The 17,125-nt window shown below is 38.1% G+C and overlaps 2 protein-coding genes and 1 pseudogene across 2 annotated transcripts in view; 2 read left to right on the top strand and 1 right to left on the bottom strand.

The window, feature by feature from the left end:
* The window catches only part of LOC145502117 (uncharacterized), a 9,989-nt gene extending 195 nt beyond the window's left edge, over positions 1–9,794 (bottom strand). Inside the window, exons 1-3 of the mRNA XM_081481396.1 lie at positions 9,154–9,794; positions 1,367–1,714; positions 1–506 (exon numbers count right to left, since the gene is read on the bottom strand). The exon at positions 1–506 is cut by the window's left edge and continues 195 nt beyond it. Of these exons, the coding sequence (XP_081337522.1) occupies positions 1–506; positions 1,367–1,714; positions 9,154–9,250 (951 nt within the window). The 5' untranslated portion in view covers positions 9,251–9,794. The remainder of the gene's footprint in view (positions 507–1,366; positions 1,715–9,153) is intronic.
* Positions 9,795–14,372: 4,578 nt separating this feature from the next.
* LOC145460343 (uncharacterized) lies at positions 14,373–15,861 on the top strand. Its single transcript, XM_081445124.1, has one exon. The coding sequence runs from the start codon at positions 15,138–15,140 to the stop codon at positions 15,825–15,827; it is 690 nt and encodes a 229-aa protein (XP_081301250.1). The 5' UTR covers positions 14,373–15,137; the 3' UTR covers positions 15,828–15,861.
* On the top strand, positions 15,857–16,755 carry LOC145502116 (uncharacterized; annotated as a pseudogene).
* Positions 16,756–17,125: the final 370 nt, after the last annotated feature.

Genomic DNA, 17,125 nt, shown 5'->3' with positions numbered 1-17,125 from the left:
CCGTTTGAGGCCATTATTTTGGACGTCGAACTGAAGAATAGAGTTCAGCTGTGCTTGGGTAATTTCCTGTGTAAGCGATGCAGGGACGTTGTTTCCAATCACGGCAAAGGAAGTGCACCGGCCACCTGGGTATAAACACGTGCCCGCAGTCCACAATAAATTAGGTCTCTGTATGCCTCCATTAACCAATAGGGTAATCTGAGCTGGAACTGGTTGTGGAGGAGTGTTTTGAAAAGCAGCGAATGAACTCCCTGTAACAAGAAACAATTCACCGTTCCCCGGTATGCATGTCTGCACTGCATAGTTTCGAATCCTCCCTTCAAAATTGCTCCACAGTCCGGTGTTAAAAGGAGCACACTGGGGCACGGCATTTGTGTACTGATACGTGGAACGAACGCTGTTCGCGGCATTCGCCGGGTTACCTGAGGCAGTCATAGCTGGGTACAGGTGACCTCTGTGGCATGGCTGCCCTTGGTACATGTTAGTGGTTCCTTGGAAAGTGATTCCTTGTAAGGAAGGAAAATTTATAATTTTCAACGATATTAACAAAAAAAGAACGGACTGAAAAAATGATAAGTTTGAAGTGCAGGGGTGAGATAGGCAATTGTTAATCCCTGTATGTTTTAGTTTTGAAGGACTTGGAAAATGTAGCCTTAATTTTTTAAGTTCGTCGTTCTTGATTCGTGTTAATACTCTCGATTTTTATCCATCCTTGTTCCTACATGCTTTATTCTTTGTTTTTTTTTTTTTCAATCTTGTACACTACTATTTTCAGGTTTCTTGTACGTGGCTCAAAGAAATCAAAATGCCATTCGACTGAGTTCCTTTAAGGGCATAAGAAGATTAGCAAGAAATAATTTTGAAAGCGTTTGGAGGTACGATTATCACACAACAGGCCGTGTACCTGCTTGTGGAACTGCCCCCGACCTTTTGCAAGATTACAGTATTACTCCAAATTCGTTATAAGATACTACGGATACTCTTCTCACCCTCATCCCCACGGGTTGATCGAATAGATAGGGCTTTACCTAAGGGTAAGAGAGTTAATTCGCCATAATCATAAAGGCCTTCTTCCCTAAGTAATTTCTCACACCAGGCTTCAGAAATCCCTAGAGGCGTATAGAAATCCGTAACCGATCCTCTGAGCCAAAGTTTAGTCGGGTGGGCAGCCCAAACGCCTCCACACTTATTTTCATTCTTCGTGTATGACGTTTCTACGCAACTTGCGTTGCAATATATAACATGGGAGGACTACTATGTCAAATATAATTTAGAAGGTATTACTTTCGAAGTAAGGTCTACATGGAGATTAACTCTCTCACTCTTCATCCTCTTTTTTTTTTTTTTGTACATGTAAATATGTTACCGGGAGTTTGGATCCATCCATCTACATGTTGTGCTTGAAAAGCAATGTTTCCTCTATGCAAACGGTACCCTGAATACACTGGAATTCCTCGAGCTTCATCGTGCATCGACGCGTAGTAGTAGACTCCCGGCGGCTGTCTCTCTTGACAGATGTATCTCATATTCTGTAAATTAGCAGTGCGTAACCCAATTGGTGGCTGTCCGTGTAAAAAGAACTGTGTGAAGCATGGCTGGTTAGAATTTAAAAATATATTGGCAGGAAGCTGAGCCGCTCGTCGGATTCCTTCAACATCTTGATCGTGGTCTTCTTCAGTGCTGTTCTTGATGTCGGGTATACGAGCGTGGTTATCTAGTTTACAAATAAAATATAATATAAACATTCTTGGCTGACTCGCTGTTAAATGAATCACAGGCCTGTTTTTCGTTTTATTTATTTATTCATTTATTTACTTATTTATCATTATCATTATTATTATTATTATTTTGAATCTGAGTCAAGGCGTAACTGTAACCCCTCTATAAACTGAAAAGTGGGATCTCTACGAATTCTTTACGGCATCTGAGATATTTTTCCACTTTACAAATGCTCCTTCCCTGCTTTTTGTATTAGCCAAGGTATCTCATACTCTTTCTAATACCTGCTTTTCACAGATTAAAAATCTTCTTGCCCATTCAAAATACTCGGGGTTTAAAAGCTATCGAAGCGAAATTTAAGTATGGCTGCTGGTTGAAAACAAGTGAGAGCTAGAACAAAATGACATAAAAAGTAATTCATATATAGATGTAGCCAAGCTGACGATTTTCAATTTGATTGCCAGCAAAGTGGAAGTGAAATCAGAACATCTTTGTACATTACTAAACTACATAGGCCATCAAAGAATATTTGACTGTACAGGCCCTTTCATAAAATAACCACAGAATCATTTAAATATATAGAACAGCTAAACTGTTAGAATTTTGTAAGCAGCATTATCAGTACAGAGTAAATGATGTAGTGCATAAATTAGTATCTTTAGAACATAAAGGAAAAAGAGTCTACTCCCATATACAATGTACTTAAATGTTGGATGTTAAAGTTCAAAATACCATAGGTAATCAAATTTCTGTAGGTCCCAGGTTGGAATCTAGTTGTAGTTTATAACAAATTAGGTGGCTATTATGTTAGTTACAGTAATTTAATGGAATAATTTTGAATAATTAATTTGTTTATTTATTTATGTCCACTTATATTCTGTTTGCAGAATGCTAAAATGGATACAATTTATTGGTTCTATTTGACAAACAAATCTTACAAGAGGCATGCAGGTTGTGGTTTCACTAGATAGTGCAACGTTAACCAGACTTGTGGGAATATCGTTGCAGATTTGTACTATCCTTTTCAGCAAAAGCTTATGCTAAGTATGTGTTGGTTGAATAAAACAATAACAAGGCTTAATCATTTTGTAATCATTGCAGGCTTTGCTAAATTTACTTTCTAGTCTGTTCTTCGTTTTTGGACTATTTGTATTTTGGCCAATGTGCTATAATGTGTAGTCCCTAAAAAGGCCAATCACTGTTATAAGATTGTTCAATTGAAGTGCATGGTACCTATGCAGTTGGTGGAGAGCCTTACAGTCAAACTCACAAGACCATGAACACCTAAAATATGTCTGGAATGTTTATTGTGTTATAACCAATCGTGAGCGAGATCTGCAACCACAGAAACCACAGAAACAGATCAGTTTCTGTCGGTCATGGAACAAATTTGTTTTGTGACCGGTCTCAAAATAAATCCTCTATTTCGGTTATAGGAGAAATTAGATAATTGCTCTCACAGGCTATTTAAACACTAGCGAAGAGGTTTTGGGATAGTTTTAACATGAGAAAACTGTTTTTACAAACCAATGTGCTGGGCCGGCACGACTAGTGGCCGTTGAATCACTCAAGCGCAAACGATCCCAGTCAGCACTTTCATTATTTCGTTTCATTATAATAATTTTGACAACGACGAAGAGCGACGAGTGATATTGATGAAAATAGAAGTCTTCCATTATATTTTGTAATATGTGAATCAAGTGCAAATTTATTTGGGAAGGAACAGCGGAAAATTTGAGGTGTTTACTGTTTGCCACAACTAATTGCAAAATTAGCAAACATTTGTATTTATCATGGTCAATCTTTCCAAGGTGTTTAGATCACCGAACCATTGGGCCCAAGGGATTGTAATTGTTTGCTAAAATAAATTGAGTTGCTAGTTTAACCAAAGATGATACCAAGGTTAGCGAAACCACCAAAATTCAATCTAGGACTCAAATCTTACCCAATCTGACTTCAAGGATAATCTTCATTTGCACGTGACATGATCATTTTCTAAAATCCAAAACTAAAGAGCCACCAGTTAAAGTTTTTATCCTCATCAGGCATAAGAGGGGTATAAATTTACATCTTTTAACAACTTTTCACCTTAATAGCTTGCTTTGTCTGGAAACAAGCACATTTTGAATTTCAGAGTTATGGTGGTGCGTAACATAAAGCTACGAAAGCATTTGTCAAAAAAAATATTTACTTATCTCGTGGCTTTTAGCCTTTTAGAAGTTAAAGTATTGGGAAAAGTGCTTAATAGTTATATGTTTGTTTGTTCAGTTCAGATAATCAGCCGTCTAGATATCCAAAGTAACTTCCAGATGTTTACAATATTCGCCTGCTGCAATGTTGGTGTACATTGGAGGTACACCAACATGGCAGTGTCATACTGGGCTCTGTAAATTTGCACAAAATATTTCATCAAACATCTGAAGCTTGGGAAGATGCAGAGCCTGTAGAGCTAAAACTTGGAAAGGTGTCTTCTTTATTTATCTCCTATAACAACACAATGTCTTGAATTTATCCACTGAATGATCAATTCGAATTAATTTTTGTGTGACGGTGCAAACCAAGAATACCAGCTCTAGAACTCTATGTCTACTTTTTTCCTAATTTAATTAATTAAAAGTTACTTGCTTTCATGCTTATTTAAAGTTTTCATCAGCAATGTATATGCTTTCATGAAAGGTCAGCACAGGCATCATGTTTGTCTGTACCATGGTTGTATCTTGTGTCATTAATTGTTGAGTACTGTTTGAGAAGGATCAAGAACCATTCATTTGATGTATTTGATGTGATATGAAGAGTTCATGCAAGTCTTCTGAGTTGTCTTGCAGGTAGGATTGTCAAAGTTTGATTAGCAGGTCTGGAGAATGTAAATTTGGTATCTTTCTTACTTCGTATAACTGCAATAAACAAATGACACTGGAAGATCTTCCTGTCTTTGCTGAGGCGATGTCGTCCACTATTGCACTAGGCCTATTAGGAAAATTATTTCAGATATGATCCTTTTAACCTTGAACATGATGACACTTCAGTCTTGACTGAAAAGAAAAGAGTAACACTTTTGCAGTGTCTATAAATTGTTTGCATTCCATCTAGTGGCTTGAACTTTTCTCTCAGTTTATTATTGTCCTACCCAAATAATTATAGACATCTTGATCTTCAATTTAGGTCTTAAAACTGTTTGCATTCCAGCTAGTGGCTTTTCTTTTGTTGTCCTTAGTCTGTATTCAATGTGCTGGTTAAAAAAAAAAAAATAATAACTAAATAAACAAATTGGGATGTCAAGTCATCTTGGCAAACATGCATATCTGGGGTTATGCAATCCCAAGCTTCCTCTTTTTGAAAAAGTCAGTAGATCTGATCTTGTCCTTGCCTTTAGATCATGAAGGTTATGCAGTCTTGAGTGACAGTGATATAACTGTGTAATCTAGATCTAGAACAAGAATATAGTTTAGAATCACTCGGTCGTAAATGCTGTATCTTTAGGGTTACCATATGCCTTTTGAAGTGTCATGCATCTAAGCGATGTAGCTAATTTGACATGTAAACAACAAAAACATGTCACGGGATATTTTATTTTGATTTTTTTTTTTCCAAAAGTGAGTTTTGTACAATCACTTCGTATATGTTTTTAATCGTATTTCAAATGATTGTTCTGTAACTTTTATTTCCACTGAAATTGAATATGGCAAAATGCAGACATATTGTTTAAGCACTTTGGGTCTAGAACCTGAGTAACATATCAAATTAGCAAAAAAAATTGCATTGAGCTGTAGCTTTCTGAAGGTGATTTGGACACTCCCATTAGGGGGCCTGGATAATTGGATAATTCATTTTATTTCAAAATTCTTGGTGTCGTTTGATAACCAGCTCTGTAAGCTTTAATTTGATATAGGGGTTTAGGTATCTACAGTACAGTGTAAGAGGGGAGCATTACTTCTCTTGGATGCGAAACACTTATATACAGTAACCTTAAACCATGAACTTATTGCTTCCTTCCATTTTTTGTGAGACAATTTATGACACAGCCACCTTCATAGCGGAGCTCCCAGCGGCTGCCGCCAAGCGGAGCCCCATAACTATAGAAACAGAACCACATGCACGTTTACAAATAGAAAACCATAGAACTATTTTTTCATGGTCAACATGTCTAGTAGTGTGGATCATGGCGGGTGCGCCCAACAAAGCCAACGCCACAGAACATGGCGGCCATAGTTTAATCGTACATGTATGATATTGGACATCCATGTCATGGTCAATTGACAGCTGTCAAAACAAGGTATCTGCTGACCAGTATTATGTGACCATATCACGGGCTCAGGTTAAGAGCTCATCAAGATCACATGTTTTTTAAAAAGTTGACCGTTGACAAAGTACTGGTTTTCTATTGGATCGTGGGCTCAAGCTAGGTTAACTTGTTGATCAGGGCCGGGTTGTTCAGAAGGTATACTAATGTTTTTCACTGCTTATGTTTTACGTAGTTTGAGATTATTGAAACTCAAAACAGAAGGCCAGACATTATAAACAGAAAACCTCAATGCAAAGTTACAAAACTCACATCAAAATCCTGGGTTAGCTTACTCGGGCTTTGAGCAACCCGGCCCAGGAGCTCCACTTTTAGGCTTGGTTAAATCTAAATATTACAATGTTTACAACTGACTCAGTGGTGGCATGAATTTGTACATACATTTTGTAACATAATCGTGCATTGCTATTTGCCTTCATGCTGTACATCTATCAATGGTTCAGTTTTTTTTGTTTTTTTTGTTTTTTTTGTTTTTTCTAAAATATGCTATTAATACTGTCTACCTTTTAAAAAATACTGGAATTCTACATAGCCTTAAGACACTTCCCAAAAGTGACTGTGAAAAGATACAGTTAAAGGTATGACAGCTGTACAGTATTAAGAAGAGCATACAGGAATATAATGAGATCCATTCCCTACTGCAAAATTGCAACATTTACAATGAAAAAATCACCTTGGCATTAATGGTAAAAATAACACTTTGTGGATGAACACTTACAGCATGTAGGCTACTATTAACAATTTTATAATTCAACTTCAATAATTGATGTGTTTTTTTTTTTCTCCACGAAGACTGTGGACTACAGGGACTGTTAACTACTGGGTGACCCCATCAAATATATAATTTTGTAATTAAATTATGTCAAAAATTAATCAGTAAGCTATAAGTAAGGTATACCATCTACACATATTTTGCCTTCACCACATGTAGACAATTGAACACACTCGGAGGTTTTGATGCATATGTGCATTTGGTCAGCCAAATCCAAGATATGTTTAATTAAGACATCAGTAAAATTACAGCTGAATGGATAGAAAATATATCTTACATGCACCAAAGTTGAACACGTACAACCCCTCAAAAAATTGAAAAATGGGGAGCTTGTATCCCCGAATGCAGTGGCACCAATGGAATCATCTCTGTGTAGAGCTTTCTCTGCATGCAGGGTCATTGATTGATGTAGAAAAAATAGTTCATGTTCATGTGCAAAAGGGGAATATGGAGGTGCTATTAGCAATTTACCACGTTTCAGAAGAGTGTATGGATTTAGTATTTTGGAAAATTATGTTCCATACTTGCTGCATCAGCAAGCCTAGTGTAATACTAATCACCCACTTGACATTTCAAAAACAACAACAAAACCGAGGAAAACTACATAAACACAATATGCATATCACTACACCTGAATCAAACGAAGGATGCCAGAGCTGTTACAGAAAATTCGTTTAAGATTGATTATCATTCCAGTTAAAGCCAACAAAGCATTTAGAAGCCACAAAACGTCCAAAATCTAAAAGACTTGCGGTGTTTAAGTTTAACAATTATTCGCGCCAAAGCATAATTTGAATATTATTTTTGCCGACGGCTTTGCAGTCCTTTTTTCGGCCGTAGCTTTACCAGTCTTTTACCAATACCTTTAAAAGAAATTCAGCCAAACATTTCACTAAACCCAATAAATTAAACAAACAAAACGAGGAAGTCTCCATAATTTGTAAACGCAGTAAGCATGACAACATACGAGCGTCCTGAAAAGCTGTCAAGGATAGCAAATCGATGGTTTTGCTTCTTCCAAAGGTAAACAGAAGAAATTATAGCAGTCTACAAAGCGGCTGTCCTTACTAACACAAAGAAAACTTCAAAACTCGCCTGACAGTATTTGCAAATACAGTTTTATTACTTTTAGACGTGAGGTTATCGGTATACGGCGAAAAACGACAGAAAACTAAGCTTGTTTGTTTACAATATGCAACTTTATATTCAACAACAACTCTAGTCTTGTTTGAAATTTATCAAATTTCCCCCAGTATGGTTCCAAATCAGATAATCAGGGAGACTTTAAAACTCCTATTGAAGATATAAGCTTAACTTCTAAGCTTATCTCGCCGAAGCAACTACATAATTTTTATGGGAAACGCGAAAGTTTCTATGTAACAAAGTCGCTTACCACAATTTCGCAGTTCACTTCATTTTGAATCCTATAACGAATCAAACACTTTTTCCCGTTGTGTTTTTTCCTCTAAACACAAGAAACACGTTTGATTTCTCTTGTTGATCACCTAATCATGTGACTTCTTGCACGGCTGCACATCTCGACGCGCGAAATTCTGTAGTCTTCTGAGTAAACTTCTCGGGTATTCCAGCTCTTTTCTATAGCCGTCGTTCGCTCTGCCTCACGGCATTGTTCGGTATTATTTCATATCCTTTCTCTAGCCCTAACTCGATCTAATTCACAGCATTGTTCAGTACTATCTCGCCTCCTTTCTAGCCTTGGCCCGCTCTTTCGCGATCTTCTTCGCCACTTCTTTGGCTGTTAATCCTTGCTCTCTGCCGTTCTCTTTCGTGTTCTGCTTCAGTTAAACCCTATCTTGAAAACGTTAGATCAACCCCTCCGATCGTTTGTTAACATAAAAAATAGAGATAAGTTTTTCTTTCCCTCACTTTTCTGAAAAATCCCGCCCAGAACAGATGGCATTCCTTAGCTTCCCCGTGAGGCCTACCTCGAGACGCCCCTCCCCCGCCCCCAGAGTCTGTACGGACGGCGTTCGCTCGCTGGTACGCTGACGTCATAACCAAATTTTCTCGGCTTGATGGGTTACCAACTCTATTTACCCATGGTGCTTCGCTGGCGCGCTTCGCGCGCTGAAGCTCCGCTATGAAAATTAATCGAGGAATCATGAATTGGGAAGATAGTTTCTCAACTGTTATTTTTTTTGTGTGTAATGTCGATTTTTTTAGCGGGTTTGATCTGTATTTCAGTAGCTTGAGATGTATCTTCTGACGTGAAATTCATTAGGTACATAACCGAAACGTGCACTGTCTTTGAAATCCCTTAGGATTTGAAAACTAAAGTTTACGTATATCCAGTTTTAATTTGACCATCTTAGCGAGAAGCAAGAAGACTACTTTTACTCACCTGTCTTGTTTACCATTGGCAATCTTCCAGAGAAGACACTGGGCATCATCAGCATAGAAATTAAGAGACAGGGCAATATTTTAACGAGCCTTTTCATCTCAAAAGTGAGCGAGGGTAAAAATTGCGCCAATACTGAATTTACTTAGAAGAGAGAGTTTTGTAACCTCTTGAGAGAATGATGCAAGTTTACCGTATCGAAACTTATAGCAAAACCCTTAGCAAAACATGTTTCTTAGGAATTACGCTATTGCATTGATTGTCCAATCACCTGATAGGACAATATACACTTTTAAATTTTTCATCCTATTACTTAATTCCGAGAAAACTAAAATAGACTTCAAAAGAAGAGTTCGCTAGAGCGAAAAATATTGTTTGAGAGGTTCTTCAAAACTCAAGATGAAGAACAGCCTTTTTAGAATTGTTCAGTTTTACAAATTAGTTTTACAGGTCTGAAAATATCGCTGTATTGCTAGAATCGCCTCTTAACATCAAATGGCTCTGAGACATGCAGGTCGAGCTTGTTTGTTTACATGATTTGCAAGGATTTTTTTTTTCAAGCTACTGCATTTTTAGGGAACTTTAAGAGTGCTTGTCATGAAAACTTTCAGTTTGGTAGAATTAATGGGAATTTCACATCTATACCCCACTGCCAACACAGTAAAGGACAAATTTTCGTTACACAATTAAGCAGATTCTCCCATAGCACGTTGTAATGACATTAACTGAGATATTTCAATCGCGCAGGGAGGTAGGGGGATAAGGGAATGTTAGATTTCAATTTTGGAATCATTTTTTCGCTTAGGAATTTTGTAATTATATTGATTCTGTAATCGTCAGGTAGGATAATATATGCTCGTAAATGTTTCATCTTGAAACGTAAAATAGTTTTCTAAAGTGTAATTCAATACGGCGTAAAATATTGTCGGCGTGGTCCTTCAAAATTCAAGATGAAGAACAGGTTTTTAGAATTTTTCAATTTTACCACTTTAAACTTTTCATCTTCATGTCAAATGAAATGGAAACAGTAGGTTTAACTTGGGTTATTTCAGTTAATGATTGACGAAAACACTTGGTGAGCTAACTATGTTAAGTTTTCGTCAAAAATGGGATTTCTGAGACCTCTCCACAGAGGCTTTTAAGAGACCTAGTTTTGACGATTTAACAGGTCACATCATCAACTTGTGCGAAAAGAAAAAAAAAAAAAAATAGAATTACTGGCAATTCCCACGCCTGTGCCACTCTTTTAAGACAGAATAGGACACAGTTTCCTTGTATAAGACTTTTCCATGGCCAAAAATACATTTTTAAGTGTTTTAACGATTAAACAGATCACATCATTTTACTGTGCGATGGTATTTACCGATATATTTCAATTGCAGAAGCTACGTGTGGAGTACGTTTGATTTTAACTCAGTAAAGTTGGATTCAAGCGAAGACTCTTTGTCCAGTTTCCATTGCCTCTTCAGATTCAGATTCAGATCCAGGACCATTTTGTGCGGATATAAAATACTTTACAACTAAAGTCAGCCCAACGAGCTAAGACATTAAAAAAATACCTGAACCAACAAGATAAATGATTATTTGTAGGACTTTGAGAAAAAGCTTTGCGTTTTTTATTGCCTCGTTAGAGGTTGATACAGTTTCTTTTGTACTTTAACGTACCTAAGATTTAACGTGCAGATTTACCATAGTCGTTCTTCTTTCCAAGGTGCAAGTTAATATAATTCTGTCTCTTTCCAATCTAATTTTAAAAAGTTATCCACAGCACCAGATGTCGTCAGTACAATCATAATTCCATGTAATTGCAAAACATTTTCATCAAGAACGCGTCTATCTCAATTTAGGGCATGAGATTAAACCTGCGCTAACAAGCAATTTGCAAGCAATATAACTGTGGGAGAGAATGTGACAGATTCAGGCTATTAAAATCGAAGATTTTTTTACGAAATTTTGCAGACAAATATTTTTCTAAATGGATATGGGATATCGTTAATTGTTAGTCGGCAATTTATTTGTATATATGAACACTTTCCAAGTAATACCTGCAAAATTTTCAAATGATAATTAGAACAGCGCCTTAAACGACAAATACAATATTTATAATGTTTCGTTTTTATTGAGGTAAAAATGGATCAGGAGTGTTTTGAAACTTGTTTACATGTGTCCAGTAACTACGAGAATTGCAGTTAGATGGTAAAAAAGTGAGTAGAACACATTTCCAATAAGCAATAAGCCTTTTAAACGACAAGATTTTAAGGTAAAGTCGAACGAATTGCTATTGAGAAAGTCCATTTTCTGTCAGTCTTCGATTTGCAATTTTAAATTTGCTAGCAAGGGATTCGAATTTGTCTCTTCAATCAGATTACAAAACTTCAATGAATGTCATACACTGGATGTTCCAATAACTTCTAATTCTGCTTTCTGAGAAAATAAAGTCGTCTTTCCGACACAACGAATGACAGAAATTGTTTAACTGACAAGATGCTGTCAGATACCTGAAAAGGAAATCGTAATTTGCCGAAATAAGAAGTTTTCAGATTCAAGTTATATCGAGACTCAACCATTGTTGCATTCACAATTTTGGTTTTTGATTAGTTCCGAATTCAACATTTTGGCTCTTTACTAGTTATACGTTAACCCAACCAAATCGTACTCTTGAGTTGAATCATTAGATCGGTAGCGATACATTTTTCATGGTTAACATCATGAGAGCTTTAAATAAACTTCAAAAGGAGCCAAGAAAAGTCTTGAAAAGTAAGACGAAGTGATATTTCTTATGTTTTTAATGTTGGGAAACAAAAAAATTATAGAGCGTATCTTAAAGACATTGTAACATCAAATTGTAACAAGTTAGATTCTGATCGACTAAATTAACAGTTGAGAAAGATAGGTAAAAATACTCTATGAAAGCAAATGAACAAACAAGTTTTATCTACTCTTTTTTCTGCTAAACTTTTTTTACTTTTCTTCGGATTAAGCCTAAGTAGTTGATAGAAACAGAGAAAATCGTCATGTATATCCAAATGGGCAACTTCATCTACGCAAATTACGCTTATCAGGCGGGCATCAACCAAACACGTGCTGTGACAATACCCTATGATAAAGGCACCTCTCTACCACTTGTAGACGTGAAATCTCGAACACAATTGCTATATTACCAATATCCTCGAGAGGCCACTTCAGCTGCACATGTTTTGTTTAAATGACTTGCTTTGGGCTGTCAGTTATGAAAAGTCATATATTTTAAGGTTTGAAAACTAAGTTTATTTATATTCACTTTTAATTTCAACATCTTAGCGATAAGCAAGAGGACTACTTTTTCTCACCTGTCTTGTTTACCACCGCCAATATTCTAGACAAGACACAGGACATCATCAGCAAGGAAATAAAGAGACCGGGCAAGATTTTAAGAGCGACTCTTTTCATCTCACTGTGAGCGAGGGTTAAAAAAATGCGCCAAGACTGAATTTAGAGAACAGAGGTCTTTAAACTCGTGAGAGAATGGGACGAATTTACTGTATGCAAAATGTACTTTTACTAAGAAATGTTTCTCATCAATTTCACTACCTTGCTGATCCAATGGCTCGATAGGATAATATATACTCATAAATTTGTTCACTAAAGCGAACATATATTTTGAGAGGTTCTTCAAACTTTGCATTCATTCATTTTGCCGTAAATCCTCGAGTTAGCACCCAGGGTGCTTATTTCACATTTAAGAAAGACGGAAGGCACCTGTTCAAAGGGGGCGTTTAATCGAGAGGGGAGGGGGGGAGACGCTTACTTAATTTTTCCTAAATCGCAGCCTGACATGATCAGTTTTATAATACATCAGCTGCGGGAAAACAACAACGTAAGGTATTCATCGACATAAAAAGCTTATCGAAAGTTTAAATCGCGGCACCATTAGTACTTATATATTTTTTTCTAAACGTAACGCGTTTACAAACTGAAACAAGAAATTGTAGGTTGTAACTTAGAAGGAAAGAAGCACGTGTCCTGTATTGTAAAGATTTAAATTGCTAATGACTGTGTAAAAAAAGGCTGGACGAGAGTGATAAAACACGACGAGAACTATACATTCTTTGTTGTCTGATTACTCGGCCACAAAGTTGGGGGAGGGGATGGGGGGTGCTTATTTTAAAGTTTGGCCACTAGGAGGGGCGCTTATTCGAAGGAAACGTTTATTCGAGAGGGGGGGGGGGGTGGGGGTGGTGCTAATTCGAGGATTTACGATATTTAAAACTCGGTAACTTCAAGATGATTAGCAGGCCTTTCTGAAATTTCTATCCGTACCCATTTCTAAATTTCGCTTGATTATCAGAATTGTATTTGGCACATATAGGTTGAACTTGGCTAGTTGTTGGACTTCATCGACACGCACAAGCCAATGAATTGCTATTTTCACTTTTTCCGCGGAGTAGCCACTTCAACTGCACATGTCTTGTTAAGATAACTTGCTTGGACTGTCAGTTCAAAAAGGTCCTATATTTGTCAATTCTTTCACTGTACGCAGGACTTGGAAGAGGCTCTCAAAAACCATCCATTAATCTCCAGTCGAAACTACGGAGGATGAAAGACTTGACAGGGGTTAAAATACAAACAAATTTTGTTTCAGTAGAAATGGTTTTCCATTCACTTTAGAAAACATTAAAAAGCTTGCCCGTAGCAACGTCTCCAAAAGCTTAAACTTGGCATTTTTCATAACTTTGTTAAATATTTCATTTGCATCACCTGGCAGTGGATCTTATGTCAATATAGTTATACACCTTTCTTGTTTTCCACGAGACTTACAAATTTTCTCTTAATTTAAGTGATAAGACAAACCAATTCTATCAATGGGGAACTGCTTGGAACACTTAAGCTGATCCTGCTCTGAGACTTTCTCACGGGAATTTTAGTTTCTTCAGAAAAAAAATTCATGTTCTGAGGAATAATCATAACGCTTACTTCAGCGAATCGCTTAAGCGTTGACCAGAAACAGAGAAACACAAGTAAAACCCATATAATTAACATAACTCACAACAAGAATATAATAATCAAATACACAGACTACGCAATATAATTTGGAATGAGTACAACCACCTCTCGTAAGAGGTTTGTGGTGTATTTAAATTCAATTAAGGGAGTGAATGTAAGACAAAGTATATTCTGTTTCAGAATTTTATTGATTTGAAGCTTAGTATTGTCGATTTGCTTTATTATTTACACGAGTTATTTTCTTTTTCATCATTATTCCACATATCTTTGTTCATCAGTCTCTTGCTATAACGGTTTTGTACTACTTCCATATTTATCAGCTTTTCCAGGGAGAAGGGTACTCCGTGTCGGGAAGTTTGACATCCACGGATTTTTTTCTTTAATTCCTGGAAACAGGTTGGGCTTTTCTTTCACTGCGCTCCGTACGTTTGAGACCATTAGCTGCTATGTCGAACTGAAGAATAGCCTTTATCTGTGCTATGGTAATTACCTACGTAAGCATAGCACCTCGATTCGGAACGTTGTCTCAAATTACTGCAAGGCTCTGGGCCTATGGCGGCACCGCGGAAATACGTTTTATTGACGTCACAGTAGCTGGTCAGTGGTCATAACCATCTGTCCCTTTCTTCGCCGAGCTTGCGCTTTCGATCAATCACTTCTCCGAGTTCGACGAAAGGATCGGTATTTTGCGTCGTTTTAAGGTCGGAAAGATCCTTGATACTTCTGGGTTTTTTGGCAAGTTTGACGTCCTTGAATGGGTTTTTAATACTCAAGCATTGTTTGCAATGAAAAGCGGTACAGGGAAGTCATTTTGTGTGGAGTAATGTGTAGTTTGCTGACTCGAGCTGACGAAGCGTCGATCGTGTTGCTTGAGTCGCCGTCGCGTTCAGAATTGTTAAAAGCCACGATGGGTATCCAGGCAAAGCAGAAGATTGGTTCTGTATGAAGCCGTTGCACGGAGTTTGTCCCTGGAGTTTCTGGGTGTTTTCCTGGATTCCAAAACAATGGAAGCCCGTCTCCCACTGGACAAGCTAACCAGGACCAAAGAGGCCTTGAATGAGTGGTCTCTTAAGAAATCTGCTACCCTGAAAGGACTTCAGTCCATGATTGGTACCCTTCAGTTTCTCTGCAGGGTTGTACTCCCAGGCCGAACTTTTCTGCAGCGCATTATTAGTTTAACCAAGGGTATTTTCAACTCTAGATGCCACATCAAACTTAATACAGAATTCTGCAAGGACGTTTCCATGTGGCCGGCCTTTCTTGAACACTGGAATGGGGCTAGTTTCTTCTTGGGGGACACTGTTCTCTCCTTTCCAGATCTCCAGTTATTTACCGACGCCTCTAGGTATCTCGGTTATGGTGGGTACCTTAATGGGCAATGGTTCCAAAGCCACAGGTTCCCTCAGCACTGCCTTAACCCTGTTACTGGGATCAGCATTGACTTGCAGGAACCTTTTGCTATTTATATTGCCTGCTTTCTCTCGGGTCCCCACTGGTCAGGTAAACGTATTTGTTTCTGGTGTGACAACCTCCCTGTTGTTACTGTCATTAATTTAAAACGTTTCAAGTCATCCAGGATCATGGATCTGGTCCGCTCCATTACTATTTTGACCCTAGTACATAACGTTACCTTCACTGCCAAACATATCCCAGGGCTGGACAACTCTATAGCTGATTCTCTGTCCCGTTGTTAGATGGATCGCTTCCACTCTCTGGCTCCTAATGCCTCACCCACCCCCCTTGCCATCCCTCCATCAGCAATGGCCATTTAACAGGTTCCGTCTACCACTACTTTGGTGCCTCGCTGGCCTATAATACCCATCGAGCCTATGGTGTCGGCCAGGATCTTTTTATTTCCTTTTGCCTCCTACAAGGTATCATTGGTCCCTCTTCCCCTCTTCTCTCGGCATCTGAAATCACCTTAATTTATTTCGCTGCCCACCTGGCCAAAACCATATCTTACAATACAATCAAACTTTACCTGTTTGCAGTTCAAGATCTCCATAGGCAACATAATTTTCCAGTAAAATTATCAAAAATGTATCGCCTGCAAAAGGTCCTCAATGGCATTAAACGGTCTCAAATGCCTCCCAAATTAACTCGCCGCCCCATAACCATTCAAATATTGGTTTCAATTTACAATTATTTTTAACCTCCCCAAAGTTGCAATGTAGACCGTATAATGCTGTGGGCTGCCTTCACCTTAGCCTTTTTTGGTTTTCTACGTACAAGTGAATTTGCTTGTAATAGCAGTAGTTTTGACCCTACTGTCCATTTTTGTCTAAGGGATGTTACCTTTATCCCTAACATTGAATTCCCCAACCACTTGCTTGTTTCCATTAAACAATCCAAAACCTGACCCCTTTCCCAAAGGCTGTACCTTAACCATAGCAAGGTCCAACACCTCTCTCTGTTCTGTGATGGCTAGGAGAGACTACTTGCTACAATGTAAACAAGCTGCTACGGCCCTTTGTCTACATTCACCTTTGTTTACCTTCCCGTGCCTCCCTGATTAAGGAGCTCCGTTCTGCTCTGCAATTTGATGGCCTACCTGCTGATAATTATATCACACACAGTTTCCGTATTGGTGCAGCTACCACTGCAGCCGCAGCAGGTGTGTGATGTAGGCTCTGTAGCTGTCATCTGAGGTTGTCACCAGTTCTGTTATCTTCTCCCCGATTAGCCATTGTGCAATAGCCTTAGGTCAATGTCCAATGTAACGCAATCGTTTTACCACATGGGAAATCATACGACAAAGCTCCCAGGGATTTTCCGCCATGCTCTCATGTGATTTCAGCGTGCTATACCCCCCCCCCCCAACTCCTTCAATCCCCAGTTAGTAAAATCCCATTGTTTTCTGACCCTGTCCCAGTTGTGAGCTAGTATTCAAGCTAGGTCGTTCTCTACTTTCCCCTTCCTCCCTCCCTCCCTGTATTGGTAGCTTTGTCCTTTCTAATCTTTTTCCTCCACGTGGTTATAATTGCCTTTCGTG

Source organism: Orbicella franksi, chromosome 11 (genome assembly GCF_964199315.1).
Source record: "Orbicella franksi chromosome 11, jaOrbFran1.1, whole genome shotgun sequence".
Lineage (NCBI taxonomy): Eukaryota > Metazoa > Cnidaria > Anthozoa > Scleractinia > Merulinidae > Orbicella > Orbicella franksi.
The sequence above is the reverse complement of the archived record's forward strand: the minus strand, read 5'-3'. Positions and strand labels throughout refer to the sequence as shown.